Source organism: Nuphar pumila, chromosome 4, assembly GCF_984573655.1.
Source record: "Nuphar pumila chromosome 4, dmNupPumi1.hap1.1, whole genome shotgun sequence".
NCBI lineage: Eukaryota > Viridiplantae > Streptophyta > Magnoliopsida > Nymphaeales > Nymphaeaceae > Nuphar > Nuphar pumila.
The window spans coordinates 112,570,274-112,596,084 of record NC_143252.1 but is presented as its reverse complement, the minus strand read 5'-3'; the positions used below and the strand labels follow the sequence as shown (position 1 = coordinate 112,596,084).

General features: G+C 37.7%; 1 protein-coding gene across 2 annotated transcripts; it reads left to right on the top strand.

Annotated features, from left to right (window-relative positions):
- The first annotated feature begins 8,886 nt into the window (after window positions 1-8,886).
- On the top strand, window positions 8,887-15,330 carry LOC149840614 (inositol diphosphatase DSP4-like). 2 transcript variants are annotated; one of them, XM_090004501.1, is made up of 5 exons: window positions 8,887-9,480; window positions 10,863-10,956; window positions 13,491-13,548; window positions 13,632-13,675; window positions 14,815-15,330. In XM_090004501.1, exons 1-5 carry the CDS (start codon window positions 9,149-9,151, stop codon window positions 14,893-14,895), a joined length of 609 nt encoding a protein of 202 aa, XP_089860627.1. In that variant the 5' UTR covers window positions 8,887-9,148; the 3' UTR covers window positions 14,896-15,330. The 2 variants fall into 2 exon arrangements, with proteins under 2 accessions (XP_089860627.1, XP_089860626.1); XM_090004500.1 differs by lacking the exon at window positions 14,815-15,330 and adding an exon at window positions 13,873-14,229 and having other exon boundaries at window positions 8,945-9,480.
- The last annotated feature ends 10,481 nt before the right edge of the window (window positions 15,331-25,811 follow it).

The window sequence follows — 25,811 nt, the reverse complement described above, 5'->3', positions numbered from 1 at the left end:
TAGCTGTATCACACGGATTTCCTATCTCTATGAGATTCAGATGCTCCTTGGGGCTCTAGCCAACAACCACAATGTTCTCTCTTTTTTTGTTCGAGCATTAAGGTTTTCTGGAAACTCAATTTGGGATGTGTGGATGCATACCTACAACTAAGCTAGAAACGATAGTGTTGTGACAGATATGAACTGCATATTATGATATCGGAAAAAGATAATAAATCATGAGGGTGATCATGGCGAAGGTGAAAACAAGGATAGTGGACAATGCTGTAATAGGTAAACGATATTATCACAAATAAGTATTAATGTAAGAGATAAAAGAAAATTGGTTATACAAAACAATACAAACCCACACCCTACAACCAAGAGAAAGAACAAGTAACAAGTAGAAAAAAAAAAAAGATTCAAACCAATCAGAGAGAAAAGAACATAACCTGTACGCCTAACACGGGAAGTCACAGAACCCCTTTCAAAAACTATGAAATGGTTAATCTCTTTTTTTTATATTATTATTATTATTCGAGATACAGAAATTAGTGTATTATGCAACTATTCAATGCTTTATGTATTCACTTATTATACAGAAAATGTGTAACCGACTATAAAGGTAACAATTTTGGTACTGAATAATCAGAACAAAAAAAAACATACCCAATATCAAACTACGCAGGCTGCTAAGCTTTAAATCCTTTTCCTTCTAGGTATATATTGAAATTTCATAGCACAACAGCCCGGAACATGGGAACAAAACGCTGATAGAATCGTACTCCTCACAATATGATACACCAGAAGTTGAATATAGCTTTCCCAAGCTCTATTTATGCAAAAAAAATCATTTCTTTGTGTGTAGCACACACAAAACCGAAATTTTGCATTTGTGCACAAAATAAACCCAAATAGATGAGTTGTGCAACATTATTTTACATACTTGAAACAAGCATACTACAAAAACACAGTAAATCCTACCTTTGAACCGAAAATCCCCAAATCTGTTCGATTGTTTCCCTCTAGCCGCCATGAAGTCGAGCCCTCCTCATGCCGAATCCGCAACCATGAACGAGAGGGATGGAAATTCGAGGTAACCCTCATCATCGTGCTCGTGTGAACCGTGTGTTTTTTCACCGGCTGGTGCAAGAAAGAAAGGAAAACGAGAGGGAGAGAAAGAGGGAACGAAAAGGGAGAGAGGGTATTAACAAGAGAAAAGGGATGGGGGGTCTTATGGTGAGCGTGAGGGTCGGTGAGAGAGAATTGGGGAGGAGATCGTGGGGGAGTGGGGGTCGGTTACCCCAACTCTTCAACGGCTGCGTGAAAACACGCAGTCCCTCTCTCATATAACTCAAAAGCAAACCCTTTTTAGGGTTTGCATAATCCTCTCTTTTAACCTTACATTTTTTTTTACTTGTAATTCATGTTTTAACGCATGTCCCCTTTTTTTTGTGCTTTCATTTTAATGCACTTATGGGTGCGGATTTGGTTCGCCTGAACCCGTGACCCGCAACCTTCTTATTTGTTTGGGTCCACTCGTAGCCTATCCAGATCCATGGATGGATCCGGATCCTCTTTTAGATTTTTAAGGTGTTAGTATTTTAAATTTTGAATAGGGATCCAAATTGAATTACTATGGATCCAATTACATAGACTTTAAGTAACTTATTATGGATCCAAGATCTGCTATGTTCATAAAATTTTATAAGAAATCCAGATCTAAGGATCCAAAGTTTCCTTTATACCATGGATTCAAACCACTATTATGGATCCAAATATAAAAGTTCTAATTGGATCATCGCCATATTTAAATCTTTGATGTCTAGGATCCAAATACAATATTGTGGATTCGAACATTGCATAGACTATTACGATTCCCCATAAGATGTTATGAGTCCGATATAAAAATTTTCTTAGTAAAAATTTGACTTAAAGCTCATGAACCCACTACATTCGTCCTGGATCCAATATCAAATTTGATCATGACATTGAGGATCCAATGCCATATATCCGATCCCTTTGACTGCAATCTATTATTAAATATCAAATTTAGTAATCTGATATCTAAGATCCAAATAGAATATCAAAGATCCGAACATGATATAATTGATCCGATATTGAAGATCCAAACAAAATATCTGATATCTGAATACGAATAACACGTACAATAATAAAAAATATGGTAGGACATAAGTTTCAAGTTTATTTATCTGATAAAATTTACGGGTATTACAGTGGAGACCTTGTCCCCCACCCCCATAGTGACTCTAGGTTTGGTAGGATAAAATAAATGACACCAAGTTTCGAATCCAAGTGTATAATAAAATTTAAAAGAAAGATAACAACCATAATGCACCAAAATTTCATGAGTGGTATGAGTTCCACTTGAACAAGGTGAGCTGGTAGGTGCAGTTAGTGCATGTCACCTTGTGTTGGGACGTTGCAGGTTCAAAACCCAATGGCATAATTATATAACTGTTAGGGGTCTACAGACCGTCTGCCTAACCTTAGCTTGCCTTTCAAAAAAAAAAAAGAGAGCTCGTGCCTACTTTTTGATACATAGTATGGTACTAACGATCGACTTGACTTGAAAAATGGCTTCAGTATGGTCAGTATACAGAGCATTATCTGGGCCTGACCGCTCACGTTTGTGGGCTAGAACCAATGTTGTCAATATCAGTATCGGCCCTGAATCATTGGGCCACCGATTCAGCTGTACCGGTTGATACTGATACTCAAGTGAATTGTTCTGTATCGGCCAGAAAATAATAAGAAAATATTATGTATCAATCATAACGTGACACGTCTTAAAACCATTAAAATAATAATAATAATTATATATATATATATATATATATATAATTTTTGCATTTATTTAAAAATAGCCGATTCAGGGTGAAGCGTATCGATTTTCTAACTATACGATACTGATAACATTGTTTAGAACCATATTTATTTACATAGCCAAGCTTGTAGGAACGTAGACAGGTGGTTTTAGTTCGATGCAGCTAATACTGAATCCAACCTCACCAAAATTTGCCCAATAGGGTCTGGATACAAATTTGGAGTCGGATGAAAAAAAAAAAGGACACCAAACTCAGATCCGATTTGCTAATCAGACATGTTTTGCATGTAATCGTGCCAGATTAACCATTGGATTCAGATTTCATGTGGAATCAAATTCAGATTTAGATGCAAATCTGCACACCAAATCCAAATCGTATTATTAATCTGATCTTACTTGTTTTGCCAAATCAGACCAATCTAATTCTGATTCGGATATCTGATTGAAGCACCATACTTCTTAGTTGTGCTGATGCGCCATTTAGAACGCGTCAGGGATGACACGATTGAGCATGCTATGACACCCATTTTTTTAATATTTATTTTTATATTTTTAATAATGATGTAATTAAAAATAGTTTTTATATATAAACATGTCAAAAAAAATTAATAAAAATCGACACCTTCATCTAATGAAAATTTTAAACTCACAAGTCAAAACCCGAGTCCGCGTGTTGGGTCTCACCGGTAATTTTGGAGATCGTATTAGGTTATAGGTGCACAATAATATCGTCAGAGGTGCCTTGGATACCGTTCATTCATGAGATGAACGGCAACCCAAACACCATCATTTTTCTTTGTTTTTCAGCCGTTCATTTTTCCTGCTTTAGATGCTGTTCATCTACAAAATGAATGGCTTTGAAAATTTTGTGTTGAACCTATCTGAAAAGTAAATTATCTACGCATAGTGTTTGGGTTGGTTGATGTTCATCACATGGATGAACGGCATCCGAGGTGCCTCTGACCTGATCCTGTCCCACATGGTGGATCCTTCTGTCATGAGATGATCATGGCAGTGGACCGTCACCATCTCTCCTGCCATCCCTGCAAACTTGGGTCTTTGGGATCCGAACCCAACACCCTTGGCTTGGGAAGTGTATCCTTGATTGTTTTTTACTCAACAATTGCCTGTTGGTGAGCCAGTCTGTGAGTCAAAGCATGTGGGAGGGAAAAACTGGATTTGGATCAAGACCCGTATTCGGATTTACTTTGTCCAAAGTACCATTACCAACAAGAATGGATTAGTCTAAGCCTACTAGGACAAAGCTAACTACTCAATTAGTCTTGCAAATTATGGTCTAATTTGTCCTCCGAGCTCTGGACTACCCCAAGTGACTTTGCCTGCACCAGTGTCACAAATCTGGGTATTCAGATTTTCTCCCCAAGGATGAAATCCCATTGATTTTGATAGAATGGAAGGTGGCTGCATAAGGAGGATCTGACTACAAATAGTGTCATACTTGTCGTTGAGTCCCACTAAGAATTGGATGAGATGATCGGACTGTAGTCTATCATGCACGGACTTCATGGCATCACACGCACAACATGAAGCAGGACGTACGAATCAAGTTTGTCCCACAATCCATTCATCTTTGTGAAGTAATCTGCAATTGAGCTCTTTATTTGTTTCATGTTGATAATTTGGTGTTGGATCTGGTAGATTTTTGGAGCATCTGTTTGAGAAAATAGCTTATCAATATCCTTCCACACCTCAGTTGCATTTTGAGCATATATCACACTCTTTGCTAGGTCCCTGTGAATGGCATTGAGAAGCAACTATATCGTTATACCTCTCCCACACAACAATCTTTGGTGGATCCACAGGCTTTTTAATTAGGCAATTGGCGAAGCCCATCTTGTTTTTGGTACTAAGTGCCATACAGATCGCCCATTTTCACATCGAATAGTTCTTACTGGCGAGAACTTGTGACACAAGCAGAGTGCTCGGATTATTTGAATGATGGATGTAGAACAAGTTTAACTCGACTGGATCATCACCCTTCTATTTTTAGTCACCATTGTTATCGCTAGAAGCCATGAAAACTAAGCCTTAGATGGACTACGATGAACCTGGATGAGATGGTAAGGGAGAGTGCACCGGCTACAAGGCTTTTGTTGTCGTCGGTGGCAACAACAGCCACAACTGCTGCCGCTAGGGAACACAACAACAAAAACTAAGCAACTCTCAAGGTATCGACCATCTCTGATACCATGAAAGAAGCCAAGGGTGCATATTGCAATGTGTGTATAGCTTCATTCACATGGGTTTCCGTATACATATATAAAAGATACAACGATCTGATATGATCGTAATCTGATTTTAACAGCACTCAACCTGCCTACTACCAAAAATGGTGAAACCAAATAAGGCAGGGACAATTACCAAATCTACGTTAGCTTGTTACCATAGTCATTGAATCCTATAGCAAAAAACATGTAGATGATAGACATTAGGAATAAGAAAATGTTAACAAATCATGTAATCCAGTAAGGGGATAATTTGAAAGAGTTACTTGGATGCACCATCCACTATGTGATTCCAAATATCTTTGAGGTCCCTGCTGCCATGATTTTTTAAAATCAATTTATTCTCTTCGTGAAAAACTGTTTCAATGTTAATGATCTGTTTCAGTGCTACCTTACAGGCGCTAAATTAGCGGCACAATGAAGCAAATTTTCACTGGCGCTGAATTTGCGTCAATGACTAGTTTTCACTGGTCCAAACAGCACCAATGGGTTTTCACAAGTATCCACAAAAGTTTTCACTGGCGAATGTAAATTGCGCCACTAAAACTTTTACTGACTAAGATTTTACTGGCATAACGATTGCGCCAATAAAGACTTTTAAGGGCGCAACAGCCGCGCCAGTAAAAATCGAATTTATTGTAGTGCAATGGGACTAGGACTTGTACTCGTACTCAAATGACTTAGGATTGGACCTTGTTCTTCCACGACCTGGATTGAACCATGTGGTCTTAGACCTAAAGTTGGTCATAGCAAGTAAGCCTGGTTCCAAGGTGTCTGGACCCACTGTTGCCGGTCAGTTGAGTACATTGACCCATTATTCTTTAAAGCATGGATACTGGATTGGGTCCATTCTTTATTTGGCCAGATTTGGCTCAGTAGGACCTAGTTGGACCCAGACATGTCAAGATCTGGGCCTACCTAACTTCCAAAAGGTACCGATTAGCAAAACTCCAATTAAAACACACGTTCCTTTCAATAAAACTTTGAAAATGAAGAAAACAACTGAAACTCTATCTTTTCAAAAAACCGGCAATGAAACATGTCCTTAGAAGCATTTAGAGCACGGAAACTTATATTTAAAACAAATTACTTTTTAAAAAACTCAATTATGGATCCAATTGGATCGGATCATGGGTTTGGATCATAATGATTCTTGAATATGAATCTCATTGTTCTTATATCCTAACTTTTTTTTCATCTAAAAATAACATATATATGTCTGTTTTTGTAACCTGCTTTATAAAATTTAAATCGAACTAAACCCCTATGTATTGTTTGCTGATTTTTTTGCCACTCGTTCTTTTATGCAGTTTTTTAAAGCCATATTTTTTAATGTGAAACCTTTCAAATAGCTTATTTTAATGATTTTTTGTTGTTTCACATATTGCTAACTATAGTCCACACCTAAAGTTTGGAGATCCAAATTCAAACTTTCTGGATCTGAACCCGACCACTTTCCTACTATATGAACCTTATCCTGCACGTAGAGTAACTAAATCGGGCGTATATAGTCAGCACAGTTTGATGATCGCCAATGGATCCAGACCTTTAGAATCCAATACCAGATCCAACCTTTTTTTAAGAAAAAAAATCTAACTAAACTGGTTATGGGTCCAAATAGTGCTGTCAAAGAGTCGTTTTTTTATAAGGTACCCAACCCAACCGGAGCCTGAATTTCCTAGGATAAAAAGTGCCGACCTGAATAATATTTGGGTTGACTTGAAACCGACCAGAGCAATATGTGGGCCGGGTTTGGGTTATGATTTTTGATGGGTACTTGACCCGACCCGAATGTTTTATATGTATTTTTAAGTAAAAGTAAACCTCTGAATTTGTATGGATCCGGGTTTCAGATTTCATTCTTGTCACCCAACAAATATTGAACCTGTCAATTTGTTATTTGGAGGGATTCAAGTACACCCTGGTGGGTCGGTTACCCAACCCGTTGACAACCCTAGATCCAAATTACGAGCATTCCCAATTGGCCAATTTTCTTCACTCAACACAATGTCACAGATTTCGGTATTGGGATTTTCTCAACAAGGGAAAATCTTTCAACTTAATTAGGAAAAAACAGTTTTAATTTGTTCAAGAAAATATTGGCATATATAATACTAAGAAATATATCAAAATATAACTTTAAAAACATGAAAATGTATACAAATTTAAAGAAAGGATAAAAACATCAAAAAAGAAGTCAAAAGGTGTCAATACCGAATAGTTTAGATAGATCATGCATGTTTTTTAGGGGATTGTCTACTTTTGAAAACACTACTTTAAATTAGTGAAGATTTCAGAATATCACCTATATTTTGTTATGAGGCTCAATTATAGTGACAAACGTTAAAAACGGCAAAAGTTTGTTTTTCAAAAAACTTGAGAGAATTTGAATTTTTTTCATAAATCTCACATTTTTTGGCAAAATCTCAGTAATAAAAAAAAATATTAAATATAAAAAATATTTTTATAAGAAAATATTAATAAAAATTATTTAAATATAAAAATACATGTTTTTTTCACGATAAATAGCTGTTTGAAATGTAAATATCGCATTTAAATCATGGTATTTTCATAAATCTTGTGATATTTTAAAAATCTCACGAGAAATTGCCGTTTTAAACTTTCAGGCAATTGCTCACTATATTATCTCGAGATTTTCATAAATCGCATGATATTTGTCACTATATATGGACTCAACCTATATGGTTTTGAGTCGTCCGACCACCACGTTCAGTCAAAATATAAGAGAGAGAGAGAGAGAGAGAGTAGGGATGTCAAAGGGTCTGATGTAATCTGATATCTGACCCGAATCCAAATCCGATTAGTGAGATTTCGTATTAATATTACGTTAAAATCCAAATCTGATCTGATTAAAACTTGAATCCGACTAAGATCCAAATCCGATTAAGTTTAAATATCGAGTTTTAGACTAGTGGAATATGGATTCGGTTTTATCTTCTTTTTTTTTCATCCGGAATCCGATTAAGTCAGATTGGTCTGTACACAATATGTCCAGAGATCGGTATTATCTATTTTAGGCCACATATTTTGTGTGTATAACTTCTGACTTTTTTTTTTTTGCAATAAATCCTAACCAAACCCTCTATCCTTTTCGGGGCCAAAAGGACCATATGTGTGGTTACTATTCAATATTACCATAAATTGATGACAACGAATATGACCGGACCTCATTTCTTTTTTTCATTAAATGGTGTTTGTTTCTTCTCAAAACTTGAGAAAGAGGCCATCCCTATGTCCAATTCTGGGAAACCAATTCTCCGAAGAAAACAGATATTGAGACCCACATATTGAAATCATGCTTCGTATGATGTTCAAATCTATAATAAAATATGAGTTATCGCCTATCAATTTACAATTTTTATCTCATCTTGATTATTGTTCATATTTGATATGATTCTCGTTTTAGATCATAAATATGAGTTGTGAGATTGAATTAAATGAAAATAAAGAAAAATCATATGTTTTTTTTGGTGTATATGTATGTCATGCTTTTCTTTTTTTATTTATAATTTTTATTTAATCCATTATTTTTTTTTTCAAATATAAAAAGTGGGGTTCGACCTCTCTTCTTAGTAAGCGTTTTTGCTGTATAGGAGTGCTCTTGGTGCAAAAGGTTCTTAACACGTTGGTGATCAGATGCTTAATGCACAAATATTTGTACAATCATATTGCACGTGATCTTTTCACCACGCGACGGGATCACGTGAAAAGAGTGAAGGGAGAGGGGGTGTGAGAGCATGAGCCTATCACTTTATCCCGTGGGATTCCAGAATCCCCGGATTCGGAATTCTTTCCAAGGAATTCCGATCCCGGGGAGAAAGTTCCACTTATAGAGACTAGGGGTTCAGATTAGGCGGCGAATTCCTCCGTTTGGGTCGTCCACGGCGTCCCTTTTTTTGAAATCATGGGCGCCCTCCCTCCACCACCGCCCCAACAACCACCACCACCACAATCCCCACCTCTCCTCGGTTTCAGATCCCCCAGAAATCCCTCCCTCCCCCTCCTCTGATACCTCCCTCTTTCTTCTTCTTCGTCATCGTTACTATCTCACTTGATGACGAATCTCGCGGAGATCGTCTCGGCGAACAAAGATAGGGCAAGGGCCGCCGCAATGCGGGGGAGGAATTCGGTCTTTCGGAAGGCGGAGAACGACGGCGACGACGGTGGTGGCGGCCGTGGTGGAATTGGCAGGTGGAACGGTGGACGGAAGGAGGAGGAGGATGATGATGATGAGGAGGAGGTGGAGGTGGAGGAGGTGGAGGTGGAGGACGGGCTCTACATGCCGCCGGTCAACTTCTCCATGGTCGATTCCGGGATCTACCGGTCCGGGTTTCCCCAGCCGGCGAACTTCGACTTCTTGGAGACCCTGGGGCTCCGCTCCATCATGTATGTATGCCGACGCCTCTCCCTCTCTCATCATCATCTTATTCCTCTTCTTCTTTCGCTCACCTTGTGATTTCCTGTCGTTTCTGTTTTTGAGGATTTGGAAGGAGTTTCTCCTTTTTCCTTTTGTTTCTTTATGAGAAAGGAATTGATGCTTTTCTTTTGAAGGATTAATTCGAGTTCGGTTAGTTTTTTCCTGTTGATTTTATATTGTTCTTTCCTGTTGAAATTTGGTGTACTTTTCTTTTCTTTTTTAATTTTTATTTATGGCCTACCGCCAGCCTACTGCGAGGGAATAGGTGTTTTAAGGTTGTTTTCAGCAGATCTGACCCTGTAGATGTGTTCGGCATGGTTGATTTGCTAGGAAACGACATTTTGATAACATGATTTTTTAAGCCTTCAATATTTATGAAAATTTTAAACCATCGATTTTTAAACCTTATAAAAACCTACCGGCGTTTGAATCGGACAATCCAAGAGTCGATTCCTATAAAATTAAGCATGTACTATCAGATTTACCTAAAACATGAAAAAGCCCTTCAAAATCCTGGTAAGCTTGCGGTATACCAAAAAAGTGTTTGGCAGCTACTGCCTACTCTGTTTCCTATTCTAAAGAATTAGAGATTTTGTGATTTTTTCCAACTCTTATGAACGTTTTTTTATTTTTGTTGGTTATCAAGTTCTGGAACTACCATAGAGTTGGACACGATCTTTTTTCCGTTTAATTTTTTCTTGGTAAAAATTTTAGCGCTAGAGGTAGACTAGGGTTATCGTTATTTCATTCCTTTTTAGATGTATGGGGAGAATAGAGCAGAAACATGTACAAATATGATAATTTTTGTGTGTAACGAGTTGATGTTGATGGTTGCAATTGCAATGATGTTATGGATTTGTTGGTATGGGAAGGCCTGAAAGCGAGAAACTTGTTGGAAGAGAATGGTACCGAAAAGAAGAGTAATCTTTTGTGCAATTGGTATCACAGTAACCATGATGGGGTATTGTATGACTGCAGTTATAGATTGAAGCATTTTCAGTCCATTCCCAAAGTTTTTATCACCAAAATCTCTGCTCATTTTTGTTCATTAGAGTGAACATATTGGCGTTAGATTCATAACGAAGATAGAGTAGCGAAGAGGAGTCTCTAAATTGTGTCCTTGGTAGTTTCTCTGCAAGAATCCACCTGAACTGTAAGCTAGCGACCTGGTCTGGATGAACATTTGATGATGCTCGTAGTGACCATTTATTTGGTTCCTCTCACAGCATATTCTTTTTTCTCTTTTCTGCTTTGAGCTTGTTTTCGTGAAATTCTTCGATGTGGTCCAGTGGTAATTTTCAGAATGTTATTTGTAGATCTTTAACCTGTTTAATTTGATTTCCTTTTCCAGATATCTATGCCCTGAACCATATCCTGAACCTAATGCTGAATTTCTGCAGTCTCATGGCATCCAGCTTTTTCAGTTTGGTATAGAAGGAAACAAGGTAATTGTCTTGTCTATGCCTTTTGGTTGACATCCTGTTTAAGTGGTCCAAGATTGTTGAGAGCATTATTTTGATGTGCTCTTTTGAAATTATGATGTGTCTCTGATGATGAATGCTGTGCATATTATAACTGTACCTTAATTGTGCATTGGATTTGTGCATTTCATTTATGGTTTGGTATTGTTTATTATGAAATTCATTGTAATTGAAGTATGAGTATGATAACTTGTGCATCTCTTGTGTAGTGTCCTGTTGTTGATATGCATATTTCAGTTTCTAGTTCCGTACAAGATGGAACCGATACAGCTACTGAATGTTTTATTTGTATTTTCTAACTGAATGTTTGTTGGATGCCCATCTGCATTTCGACGCTGATGTACGACCATTAACTTGTTATTCATAAACCCTGTGTTTGGTTCAGATTTTAGAAATAATCACTGATCTTTTATTTGTATAATATTACCAATACATCAATGTGGCTTGTAATAACTGAATCTTGTTTACCCCATACTGGCATTTTCGATTCCACACAAAATATTGTGGAGGGGATAGCACAGTTTTAGGATTAATGACTAATTCAAATAACTAGGTTAGTTGCAGATATGTGAATTTTCTCAATTCGAAGTTTCCTTTAAAAATGTAGTGCTTCACATGTGAGTGGAGCAAGGGCTATCTGCAGACTGAAATTCATGGAACCATGCTTTGTGATCAAGTAATGCGATAATGGATAGAAAAGACTCCTTATGATCTGGGAGTATTGTACAATGGTCACACCGGCTCGTCTGAGCTTTATTCATCTACTGTCTACCAGAATTGCTATGAACTTCACCTATCAATACCATATGATTGATATCTTCTCTTTTGGTAGCAGTTCCAGCTTTCATGATTGTATATGTGGGTACTATGGTAGCACATTTCAGTTGAGAAGCTTTTATGCATCATATTATGATTTATGGCCTTATGTGAGAGTTTCTTGTTACCAAAAAGAGAAAAAAAATGTTGGGAAGGTTGACAGAAAGAACGACCTAGAATATTTTTACTCATACCGCTAGAAATATTGTGAAAAGAAACATGCATTGGATAGAAATGATTGGAGGAGAAGGATTCATGTGGAAGACCCAGAATGATTTTCTTTGTTGGTTCATATCGCCGACCCCAATTGTTTTGGGATGAAGGCGTAGTTGTTGTTGTTGTTGTTGTAAACATGCATCCATCAAGGTCTTTCACCATCATAGTAATAGCACTTCTTCTATTTGATTAATGGACATAGGATCACCAGGTCCAAGTAGGTGGTTTTTTATTATTGTTGGCAATGAATAAATAAGCAAGCTGAAAAATCTTTACTAAAGAATTAGGATAAATAAAAATTGGCAAAGGATGGTGTTTACTAATAAGCAATGTGGTAGTCAAGTAGCTGACACCAGTGCTTTGAACTGGAATAGAGTTTGTAAAGCTTGAGAAGCCTCCAATTCTTCAAGACACCGATGGTTATGCCTAGGAACACACAGAGAAGAATCAAAGAAGCAAGATAATTCCCCTAGACTGAAGAAACAAACTTCTAGCTCAATTTAGTAGCTTGTTTGTGAATGAAGGTTTATATCTTACTTAGGCAGACATAGAGTCCTGTGAAAAATAGAGCTCAATTAACTGATGATGCATGAAAAAAAAGTTGAATTTAGTAGCAAAAAATATATAATTAGTTTAAAATTAAAAAAATGATGAAGTAACCAACACCCATAAAATGAGTAGAATTAATGTTGTATGTTAGACGTGGGCATGGATGACATTTTTTTTCTTAGTGGGCTGTTAGTTGTTGTTCTGGTTGCAGGTATAATGATTTTTTTGGGGGTTGGCTTTCCTGTGGCTGTGAAGATGCCTTACTTTAGAATTTTATGTGCTCATAATCTTCAATTCTTTTGTTGTCATGCTTTGTCAAGAAAAGTTAATTTTCAGTGAAGGACTTTTTTATTGTATGATTTTGGTTAATAGTTAAAACCACCAGGGAAACATTATTTCTGCCTGAAAAAAGAAAAAAACTATATTGAGCTTGGGATTTATGCCAAAACTTCCACTTAAGTTTAGGAATCAAAGCATCAAGCACTGGGTACATCTAGAGATGGGGTTTTGATTTTATACAGGTTGATCATAGTATATAGAGCTAATGTCATATGGCAAGACTACTGTTTTGCTAGTTAATCAATCATCGCTTTTCATGAACCTGCTTTGAAGTCACGCCTTGCAACTTGCCTAGTTATTTATGTTACTATCATCTGTGATCATTATGATTTCTTTCTTTCTTTTTTTGTTCTTTTTTTTGTTTGTGGGTTTGAGAGAGAGAGAGAGAGCACATAAAGTAAGAAATAAGCAGACTTGAATGCTTACAAACAGAAATAGAAAGTCAAAGCTATATGTATGCAGTATGCACACATCATCAAGGTGATCAGAAGCATACAAAGTCTTGACTTGAATATTGTGTAGTTGAATTAAGTGTTTGTTGGTGCTGTCTTCAACCATAAACAGTCCTTATTTTACAGGAGCCTTTTGCCAACATCCCTGTGGATCCTATCATGGATGCTCTTCTCGTTCTGACAGGTAAAGAACTTAAAAACAATTTGGATTGTTCTTTCAAGTAGTGAACAGGTTATTTACTTGTTTACCCTTTTTTGGTGGTTCAGATGCTAAAAATTATCCTCTTCTTGTTCATTGCAAGCGTGGAAAGGTATTGATACATACAATGGTAGCTTTTTCTTTTATGTTTTTCATATGCATATGTCCCATTGGACTCAGATACTTGGCCCTTTGTTGCATTACGATGAAGGGTGCAGAATGGTGGGTCCTCTTCCAAACATGCAACATGGCTAATCATGCATGTTTTTCTTTTTCTGCTTACATGTTTCTTTGTCCACATGCATGCAGCACCGTACTGGTTGCCTTGTGGGGTGTTTTAGAAAATGGCAAGGTTGGTGTTTGTCCTCTGTTTTTGAGGAATACCAGCGTTTTGCTGCTGCCAAAACCAGAGTTTCAGACCTAATGTTTATCGAGATGTTTGATGTTTCCATCTTGAGGCAATCTCTAAATGACAGTTTGGGTCGGCATCATGGAAGCTCTCCCCAAAAGAGGTCTTCATATTAGATTGTGAGAGGTTTTGATTAATGCCATCAATATCTTCTTTTTTCCCCTTTTTTCTTCCCAGTTGGTCACAGTGTACTCCGTTATTTCTGTATACAGAATATAAGAAGCCATTTTGATTGTAGATTAACTTCTTTTTACCCTCATGTTCGAGTATTTGAGTGGCATTAGTATTCAATGTTGCCTATTCTTTTTTCTCTGTAAGGTTGCAAAATTCATTTTCAAAAGAAAGCGTAATTGCTCTGTTATTTAAAATTATAGTAAGAGCAGAGGATAATCTAATTCATGTAATATTTACTGTTACTGTGGACATCTGAATTTTGATTCCAAGAATAAATCCAGATCCCTGCAGATAAAATAAACAGTATGCCACTGGAATGATTGGTGATGCAACCAGAACACTTTGAGCACTCTTTGGTTTTCCTGCCTGTCTTCTAGGCATTATAACAGGGACATTCTCAATTGTAGCCAAATATTTGACAGCAGGCAGTGGCACTTCTTGCAGCACATGATGCAGTAGAACATGCATGGCTTTCAATGATGTGTTTTCGAGCATCTATAACTACACTTTTGATGGCAGTCCGCATGAAGAGATATGCATTGCGATGTCGAGGTCTATGATCTCTTCCCATGTGCAGGATCAAGTAGGGAAGTCTTGGCTCAACCACCATGGGCTAAGTTGGATAGTTCAGGGATGTTGGCCCTGCCTGACTCACAGCGATATTACAGGACTGCGAAGATGAGAACATACCTTCAGGACGGACAACAATGGAAGAGGAAAAAGAACGGGTGAATTTTCTGCTAGTGTAGTTAGAGAAGCCTGTTAGTTCTGCACCATTTACAGGCGACTACTAGCTTTCGAGGCCATTCTTCTGACCAGAGGGCTCCTTGCTTGGTGTGAATAGAAGTCAGCTTAACTGGCTCAATTGATGGTGAATTTTTTTACTTCATGTATGGTTGACTTACACACAGGATTATGGTAAATTGGATCAGATTTTGCAGTTTTTTCTTCTGCAGTACCTCGACGTGACATGAGCATGAAAAGGTTCAAGAATCGTTTTATGCTAAGAGCTAAAAACAAATTCACTTATTTCAGTTTTTGTTCCTTATACTGTAGGGTGGATCTCAAAAGATATGAGAGATCTCCCTTCAAAACGTACAATATGGCTTTCCATATAATTATATATGTATATATGAAATTGAGTATGAAATTATGTTTACTCACTAGAAATTATCAATTTTCATTCTTTTTGGAAATCCTGTGTTTTATATATCCACAATTGATTCTTTAGGTTTAAGAAAGAATATAAAAAGAAGTGTTTTGAATTACGAAAAATGATCATACTGTCCTTGCAAAATGGTGAATTTCTCAAAATACCTATCAATTTGACAAAATTTCTTGAATATCCCAAATTTTGATTTCTGTTTTTTATGACATATTTAACCCTTCACATACAATACAACCTTCTTGTCTCTTGCAAATGTTTACAAAACGATTCACAAATACAGCATAAAGACATTCACAAATACAGCATGACCTTTGTAACTCTGCGAGTTGGAACAGCAAAAAACCGTAAAAGTGGCATAATGAATCTGGTCCATTTGCATCTATACCTATAGATGCATTTGGTTTGGTAGGCCCTATGTCACATGGATATGGCCACAGATACGGAGACACAAAAGTTTTCAATATGATTAGTATATAAAAAGATAGAACGGGAGCCAAAATAGAGTAACACAAGCTAAGCCACTTGCAAATCAAATTTGATTTGGAATCATGTGACTCAGAATTACAAGAAGTTCCTTCCAAATTTGATATGAGGCAATCAAACACAAAGGTGTTTTTTTAATCTCATGAACCTGAAATCCAGTGTTTGTAAAAACCAATGTTGTCAGTATCGGAATCGGACCTTTATAGTTTGGCCAACGATTCAGGTGTATTGGCCGATACTGATACTCAAGTGTATCGTTTTGAAAGGGTCAAAAACTAATGAAAAAATATTGTCAATCAGAACATGACATGTGTCAAAGCCATTAAAATAATATTAAAAAATAATTTAAGTTATTTTTATATCTATTAAAAATTAGCCGATTCAAGTCAGTATAGTATCGATTTTCTGGCGATACCATATGTATCGGCCGATACAAGCAGATACGCACCGATGCTGCCAACATTGGTAAAAACCATATAATTGATAGCCTACGCCAAATCTAATCCTCATGTCTAAGATGAGAGGTAAGCAAACGTGTCCTGGTCCAAATTGAATCCAACTCATATTATTGGATCTGGATAGCATACACTGAACTTGAATTGGATTCAGGACAAATAGGACCGGATATAGTCAAATCTATGTCAAAACAGGTACACACACTGATCTGGTATGGGTAAAATTCGGGTTCCCATTTCAAAAAGGAAAACATTTTTTTTTACCCATATTCATTGAATCCAGTACCAAATAAACTCAATCAGATCCAGACCCAAATATCTATTATAAAATGAAGTCAGATCCAGAACCAAACTGGTTTTTGCAGTATTCAGCTGCAGATTGGGTCAAGTACGACCCTATCCATTTTCAACCCTTTTTCCATCCCTAACTAAGGGTGTAATTGGATCGGGTATACCTAACCAGACCCGATGTCCCGAGCCGCTTATAACGGACTTAAACCTATTTTAGTAGGCCTGTGGGTTTGGGGTCCAAAATATATAGACCCGTAACAAAAATGGGTTGGGTCTTGTGTATTATAAATGAAGACCCGAACTTGCTTGGATCAAACTTGCATTTTATATCTGACCCAAATGGTTTTACATGATGTAAAACCAAACTGACCCAAACCATGACCGATTATGTACCCAAACCCATTTTATAATACAACCAAACTGAAGTCAAACACACTTCATATCCGAACCCGAATTGATTATGTACCCAAACCCGTTTTATACATGAACCGACCCGGACCAAACTCGTTGAAACTTGACCTACTATTTTCTAGAAGAGTTAATAAGCTTCTCATTTGTTAACGTATATTCTTCATAATGAATAGCTGATTCCATTAATTTACTTTTTTTTTTTAATTAGCAGGTAGTTTGGTCTAGACAACCAATCATATTGAAACTCAAACTCGTCAACCTATTAACCCATATGGATCTATATTTTTCAGCCATACCCGGTCTCAAATCAAAATGGTTCGAGTCTGTCTAATTCTTATACCAGATTAAAAATGGGTCTAGTAAAGACCTAACCCAGTGCATACTTGAACCTGCTACCCTATACGATTCCATAATTTTCAACCATACTCATCCCAGACCCGAATTATGTTGAGTAAGGTTTGGGTCTAACTTTTAAACTCGATTTAAAATCGAGTCTAATAAGACCCGACCCAATTACACCCCTAAAGTATAATGCCCTAGAATTTTCAATTCGAAAAAAGTGAAAATTTTCAACATTTTTTTGAAATATAATTCAACTCAAAGGAGAGGATCGATACACAACGGAGATAATTTTGATTTTTTAATTGAACAACCGAAGGCGGGTTACAGAAACTAACAACTCTAAATCAGACTGGATCCAATTCTTATTTGGACTTGGATCTAGGTCTGCACACTAAAAGATTCCCTCTGACTCAACATGAATTGAAATAAATGCAATATCATTCCAAAATAAATTGTAATGTATCATTAATCATTTGAACCAAAAACATGTTCATGCAAAAAATCCAAAATCATCTCAGTTTAACTAAGATCCAAAAAAGACAAAAATATCCTAGGATCGATAGAATGATAGAAACATGGTCCACTGGCCTTGCCAAAACATCATGCAACCACACTGTAGATCATTCATTACCTGAAATTCTCATGAAATGGAGTCAAACTTATGAAAGCCAGTAAGTTTATACCACTAACATTTAAGATTGCACATGATAAAACATTCATCATAAACATGATACCACAATTCAACAATTAACATATCATGATATAATTGAAAGAGTAAAGAGCAAACATGTATCTCAACATTAATGTAATTAGCAAACATGTATATCAATATCAATGCAGATAGCAAACATGTATCTCAACATTATAGAATAAATAATATTTCATGTGTCAATACATATCTTGTTTGTCTTAATTAACATTGCCAGGTACTCGGGCATAATCCTCGTATCTAATGAGGTCATTACGACTATTTATTATGCTACATAATTCATTTTCTCGAAGTGCCTAACATACCACATCCAAAGCAGGCAATCCATGGTCGAGAGAATTCCTGCAAAAGTTAGACGTTTTGTAAGAATTGCAATACCGGACTATCTACAGTAGTTGATGTATGTCACCTAGGATATATGAACAACCCAAGACTCCCTAACTTCGAGTGACTAGAGACCAAAATGGACTCCATTTAGGGATGACAGTAGACCAGGGTGGATACAAGGGACAAGGTCTCCACCCCCGCCTCATCTCAAAATCCTGCCCTCAATCCCCGCCTTCATCCCTGCACGGGTTTTGCTTTTAACCTCCATCCCTGTTTCATGTCCTCCATCCCTAGTCCAAACGGGGCGAGGTGGAGTGGGGCCTCATTTCTCCACTATAATTCTTAAAGAAGGAGGTTGAATCATCGAATGGTCGACCACACCAATCAGAAGAAGGAGATGAAGGAGAGCTTACTGTAGAGCGAGGACCCAAAGAAGGAGAGGGTCGTTTTAGTTTTAGGGTTAGAAATTAGGAATATATAAGGAAGTTATATGAAATTTTATTAAATCATTAAAGGTATTTTAGTTATTTTACTAACGTGGATCAGGGATGGAACGAAGCGGGGCGAGGAAAAGTGTAGGTCCATCCTCGCCTCCATTTTCGCATGGGTTTTGATTTTAACCTCCATCTTCGCCTTCATCTCCGTTTCAGGCCCTCCATCTCCGGTCCAAATAGGGTGAGGCTAGGGGAGCATTTTCTCCCGGTCCACTGCCATCCCTAACACCATTGCTCCCATAAATGTTTAGTATGACACGTAGATGAATCTACATGTGTTTGTGTCATTCAAAGTTGTACCACCTACCTTCTCCAAGGTAGGGGTGGCAATTTCTGACACGACCCGCCAACCCGACCTGCCAACCCGCCTCTTAGGCGGGTTCGGGTTGGGCTTAAGCCAATCCGTTTAATAAACGGGTCGACCCGTGTAACCCGTTTATTAAACAGGTCGGGTTCGGGTTGGGGGTATGCCAACCCGCCAACCCGGCTGACCCGTTTAATAAACGGGTTAGGCGGGTGGGTCAACCCGCCAACCTGACCTGCCAACCCGCCAACCCGGCTGACCCATTTAATAAACGGGTTAGGCGGGTGGGTCAACCCGCCAACCTGACCCACCAACCCATCTGCCCGACCCGTCAACCCGCCAACCCGACCCGTCAACCCGACCCGCCAACCTGCCTACCTGCCAACCCGATCCGTCAACCCGCCAACCTGAAAACCCGTTTACCCGACCCAACCCATTTATTAAATGGGTTGGCGGGTCGTGTCGGGTTACCCGTTTATTAAACGGGTCAGGTTCGTGTTTGCCACAACTGACAACGGGTCGGGTTCGGGTTGAGGTATGCTGACACGCCGACCCGCCAACCCGACCCAATTGCCACCCCTACTCCAAGGTAGATCATGAGTATGAATGATTTTTTTTTGTATTAAAAGTCTTACCATTACATGTACCTTGATCCATGAGGCAAATTCGGGCTCAGTATCACAAGTACCCTCTTAGGGCAATAATCGTGTCATGATGTTGTTATATGCACCCAAACCTATTTTATGTTGCTTGGCACCTTTAGCCCATATGAGTGCTTCACCGATGAAGGCGAGTATAACAAGTCTAGGTGTGAAAGTGTGCATGTAATGTATGAGGTATGAGGCTTTCTTGAACAACTTGGGGGGGGGGGGGGGGGTTCTTATCAAATTCAAGCTCGTACATAAGCTATCACACATATAAGCAATGTTCACATTTATCACAATATCAATTACACATCAATATTATCCACATAGTTGTTCCTAATGACACTATGAAGGTTCCCTAAATTGTTCGCTCTATCACATGCATCTTTTATATGTAACATCATACATATCATGCTTCAATTTCATGGCATACATCATCATTGCACATTAGGTTCAAACATTCGTGCACATGTCTTATCTTGAAACTCATAACACAAGTGAAGTTCCACATTTCTGAAATATTAATAGTGCATAACCAATTTCAAAATAAATTAAACTTATATATGTTTACATCAAATTTGCAGATGATATTGTTTTGATTGATGAGTCTAGAGCTGGGGTTAATTCTAAGTTAAAATTATGGAGACAGACAATGGAAGCAAGATGTTTTAAGTTGAGTAAGAGTAAGACAAAATACATGGAATGTCGGTTTAGTAAGCAAGGAAGTAGTGATGGGAGTGTAGTGAAGCTTGGTGAGCAAGAAATACCGGTGGATGATTGTTTCAAATATTTGGGATCTATCATTCAAAAGTATGGAGAAATTGATGGAGATGTAAATCATAGGATAAAGGTTGGGTGGATGAAATGAAAAAGTGCAACTGGAGTGTTGTGCGATCGTAGAATGCCATTGTGGTTGAAGGGAAAGTTTTATAGGACGACTATTAGGCTCGCTTTACTATATGGTACGGAATGTTGGGCTGCCAAGAGACATCATATTCAAAAAATGAGTGTAGCTGAGATGCGTATGCTGAGATGGATGTGTGGAAATACAACAAAAGATAAGATTCAGAATGAGGAGATACATAAGAAGGTAGGCATTGCACCCATTGAAAATAAAATGAGAGAGAATCGTTTACGGTGGTTTGGACATATTCGGCGAAGGCCTACTGATGCTCCAGTTAGAAGGATGGAGAAATGGGAAAATATATTAGTTAAAAGAGGTCGGGGTAGGCCTAGGAAGACATGGATGGAGGTGATAGGAAAAGATATGAATGCTTTGAACCTCACCGAGGACATGGCATTGGATAGAAATGATTGGAGGAGAAGGATTCATGTGGAAGACCCAGAATGATTTTCTTTTTTGATTCGTATCGCCAACCCCAATTGTTTTGGGATGAAGGCATAGTTGTTGTTGTTGTATATATTTTCAATTGTATATATATATATATATATATATTCTCGAGACCGCGTTGCCTACTTTTGAACAACATACATATACTTTCAATTATATATATAATTTTGAAACTAAATTATTTGTTTTTGAACCATGCACACACACACACACACACACACACACACACACACACACACACACACATATATATATATATATATATATATATTCAAAACTGAATTATATATTTTTGAACCCTATAAATATATATAAACATACACCAATACGTATATTTTCTTGAAACAACTTGCTCAAGGTTCAATGGTCAGATTCAAACACATTCCTTCATGTCGAACTGAATCCAACTCAAGTACATGGTCCTGCCCGAGAAGGTCACATGTGTGCACGACTCCACCGGCTGAACTCGATAGGCACACGGTTCAATACTCAGCTGAACCGATCACGCCAAGCCCAAAAATCAAATACATATTTATTCTTGAAATCAAGTGCAAGTTCAGGTCTCGAAGCACCATGGCTAAGACCATAGTCTAAGCTCACCCCAGTTCAGACCACGGTCTGGACATATCGCAGATCAGGCTGTGGGTTTGGATGCCCACATGTTTTGATCTGGTATGAGCGTCAGGTGTGAGGTTCAGACCTTGGCTGAACCCACCAAGGTTCAGCCCTATGTCTGGCGCACACCAGATTGGTCCACGGTCTGAACCTGTTATGGTTCAGACCGCGGCTTGAGCAAACGGTGGTTCAAACCATGGTCTGAACTCATCCGGTTCAAAGTGGGTCTGAACATGCCCAGCAATCAGACTTCGAAGATAGCTAGGTACCATACTTTGGTCTGAACCTACTCGGTTCAGACTGAGGTCTGGACCCAACCCACATGCTCAGAAAATAAGACCATTTATTATTATTATTAATATTTTTAAAATTTGTCCCTTATTATTATGGAGACAGACATTGGAAGCAAGAGATTTTAAGTTGAGTAAGAGTAAGACATAATATATGAAATGTCGATTTAGTAAGCAATGAAGCGGTGATGGGAGTGTAGTGAAGCTTGGTGAGCAAGAAATACCAGTGGAAGACTTTCAAATATTTGGGATCTATCATTCAAAAGTATGGAGAAAATGATGAAGATGTAAATCATAAGATAAATGTTGGGTGAATGAAATGAAAAAGTGCAATTGGAGTGTTGTGCGATCATAGAATACCATTGCGGTTGAAGGGAAAGTTTTATAGGACGACAATTAGGCCCGCTTTACTATATGGTACGGAATGTTGGGCTGCCAAGAGACATCATATTAAAAAAATGAGTGTAGCTGAGATGCGTATGCTTAGATGGATGTGTGGAAATACAATAAAATATAAGATTCAAAACAAGGAGATACGTAAAAAGGTAGGCATTGCATCCATTGACAATAAGATGAGAGAGAATCATTTACAGTGGTTTGGACATATTCGGCGAAGGCCTAATGATGCTCCAGTTAGAAGGATGGAGAAATGGGAAAATATATTAGTTAAAAGAGGTCGGGGTAGGCCTAAGAAGACTTGGATGGAGATGATAGGAAAGGATACGAATGCTTTGAACCTCACCGAGGACATGACATTGGATAGAAATGATTTTCTTTTTTGGTTCATGTGGAAGACCTAGAATGATTATCTTTTTTTGTTCATATCGCCGACCCCAATTGTTTTGGGATGAAGGCATAGTTGTTGTTGTCGTCCCTTATGGATCGGATTGTAGAACACTTGTATGATTCTAGATTTGAAACCCACACATAGTTTTTCTTTGAATCTAGGTGTATATGTGTATTGTATATACATATATAACTACTTAAAAAATCATCTTTTTTTTTGGAAACCTAAAGACAATCCATATTTTTTTCATAAACACGACATATATTTATACATTGAAAAGCTCATGGATGGTCCAAATTTAGGGTAAGAGGCATATACAAATTTTTTGAAGTTAATACATGCATTTAAATGAAGACTAACCATTCTAAATGCATCTATATGAAATCTAACAATTGAACATCAATTAGAAATATAAACCAACCATTAACAATATTTTTAAATAAAGTTTAACCATTGAACATCCATTAGAAGTATAAACTAACCCCAAAAAATATTTATAAATGAAATCTAACCATTGAAAATCTATTAGAAATATAAACTAACCATTAAAAATATTTTTAAAAGAAATTTAGTCATTGAAAATGCATGTAGATTTATGAGACAAATCCATACAAGTACAATAAACTTCTTGAAGAAAACACCACAAAGCAGGGGGGTTCTCTTCTTAAAAAATGTATAGGATGAAGTCACAAGAGGTACCCAATCCTACACCAATGAAAGTAGAAAAGATGAACCAAACACCTAAGCTTCTTTAGAAAAATCTTGGTTGGAGCTTGAAGAACTCCAACTCAAAATTAGAAAATCGATGAAAGGGGAGAGCAAGGGAAGAGAGGAGAGAGAAAAGTGATTTTCAAAAATTCTTGAGGAGAATTATGAGATCCTTCACCTTTTGGGGGGTTCTTTATAGAGTAAGTTTGGGGATTGGGTGAGATGAGTGGTTGAGCATTTTTTAAAGAAAATAGACGGTTGAGATGAGGTAAAAGTCAAATTTTCAAAGATGTCCTTGTTTCTTCAAAACCAAAAATCTCTTTTTACAAATTTCACCAAAATGAAAACATTGCAAAAGGCTTTAGAAAATGGTTTGCATTTTGGGTTTAGCCTTGGGGAAGGAGAGAGATCTTTCTAGAACCACTTTAGGATCCTAATGAGAGAAGAACCATTGAGTTCCACCTCTCTCATAAGTTTCCTAAGAGGCAGCCTCATGGAAAATCGTCCCAACCCTTTGTGAGCTAGTTGGTCCAATCCCAACTAAAAAACAACTAAATAATTTAGTATTTTATTTTATTTATTAAAATTTTTTATTCATGTTTTTATTTATTTTGTTTTTGAAACTCTCAACATAAAGTCAATTTCACATTGGAACCCTATTTGGATCAAAATCCAATTGAGTCTAATCCAAACCCAATAAGTCTAATTAACTGTATTTATTTAGTAGTTAATATTAATTTTCCACTAACAATGGTTTAATTAACTTGCATATTTAAATATAATTTAACAGGATAATTATCCACCAACTTAATTTATTCAATAATAAATTAATAACTATATTAAATTACTAATTAATCAAATTTCTTAATTTTAATTTTCAAACAACCATTAATTGTCAACAATACCTAAATTAAACCCAGAACCTAGGAATTTAACACAAATCATTCACATAGGTCAATTAATAGGGATTTTTTTTTCACTGAACACAACAACTCTTTTTTAAAATCTGTTGAAATTTTATGGGTCTTACATAAAGTCTAGGGGTGGGCAACAAGTTGGCCAATCCGACATGGGCTACTATGGGTTGGGTTTGGGTCAAGGTTTTACGCCTTGACCTGCTAGCAATGGGTCCAAAACCTAATCATTTGTATAAATGGGCCAGGCTCAGGTCAGCCCGCAGGCTACCGGGCCGACCCGATGGGCCTAAACTACCTAATTAATTGCTTTAATAATATAGAAACTAAAGTTAATAGTTGTATTAATTGTATTTAAACTAATATGAAATTGCAAATTTTATGATTTTCACTAATTTATTACTTTTAGAATTAATTTGTTAACTTAATTTTCAATATAACTTAGAAATGGGTTTCATCGGTCAACCGACCTACTAAACATTGGCCCATTGGGTCAATGGGCTGGGTCATGGGTTGCCTTTCAAACCTGCGCCCATTAAGAACCAAGGCAAAACCCGACTCGTTAACAAATGAGCCAAATAGTTTTTGAGTCGGGTCATGCTCAAAGTCCAATGAACTAAGCTCCAAATGGACCTGGGCTGAGCCAGGCCGGACCGAGCTCCAAATGGGCCAGCCCCACTAAAGTCTTCCAAGTACACAATCTGTCACACGGTCAATCTTTTTCTTTCAAAAAGGGGGTTCCGTGCACGACCTAAGTGATGGCTTCATTCACCACTTAGCAGCCTGACTACTGACTCACATGTTGTGAAGTATGCAAAGGCCCAAAGGCTTGCACTCTTGGGAATCTCTCAAGAAGGGATGCACAAGTGACTTAGCCAAAACTTTTAATTGGCCTTCCTCATTAACTTAGAAGAATACAAGTATAAAACCCACGCACTTGTGTGCTTACACTTTTACAAGTCTTTATTTTATAACCTTACAAGATAACCAAACAACTCGGGTAGCGCCTGAGTAGGCTGCCACCTATCTCGGTCGTTAAGGCAACTGCCAACGGCCTTAGGCAGGTGGCTGCCTTTCCAGGCTTCCACCACACTGTCTGTGGCTGTTGGAGCCATCTAATAATGGCCGAGTAGGTGGAAAGCCCCACGGCTGCCACCCGACTCTCAACTCGCAATGTCGGACTTCGACGTCATGCGGTTAAGCAGTTGATAGCAACTATCAACTGTATGCCTTCTCTTTAGGGTCGACTCCCACGTGGCCCTAGCCTTTCGGTCGGTCACTCCATGCCCTTCAAAGTTCACCGCCTGTCATCGGGGTTGCACAACACTTGTTCTTCAGCCATCCTTCCGCGAACCTTTCCATAGTCCAAGTG

Coding starts and splice junctions, on each gene's coding strand:
- LOC149840614 (XM_090004500.1), top strand. CDS start 9,149: ATGACGAATCTCGCGGAGATCGTCTCGGCGAACAAAGATAGGGCAAGG. Junction 13,549..13,631: donor TGCTCTTCTCGTTCTGACAG/GTAAAGAACTTA, acceptor TTGGTGGTTCAG/ATGCTAAAAATTATCCTCTT. Junction 13,676..13,872: donor TTCATTGCAAGCGTGGAAAG/GTATTGATACAT, acceptor ACATGCATGCAG/CACCGTACTGGTTGCCTTGT.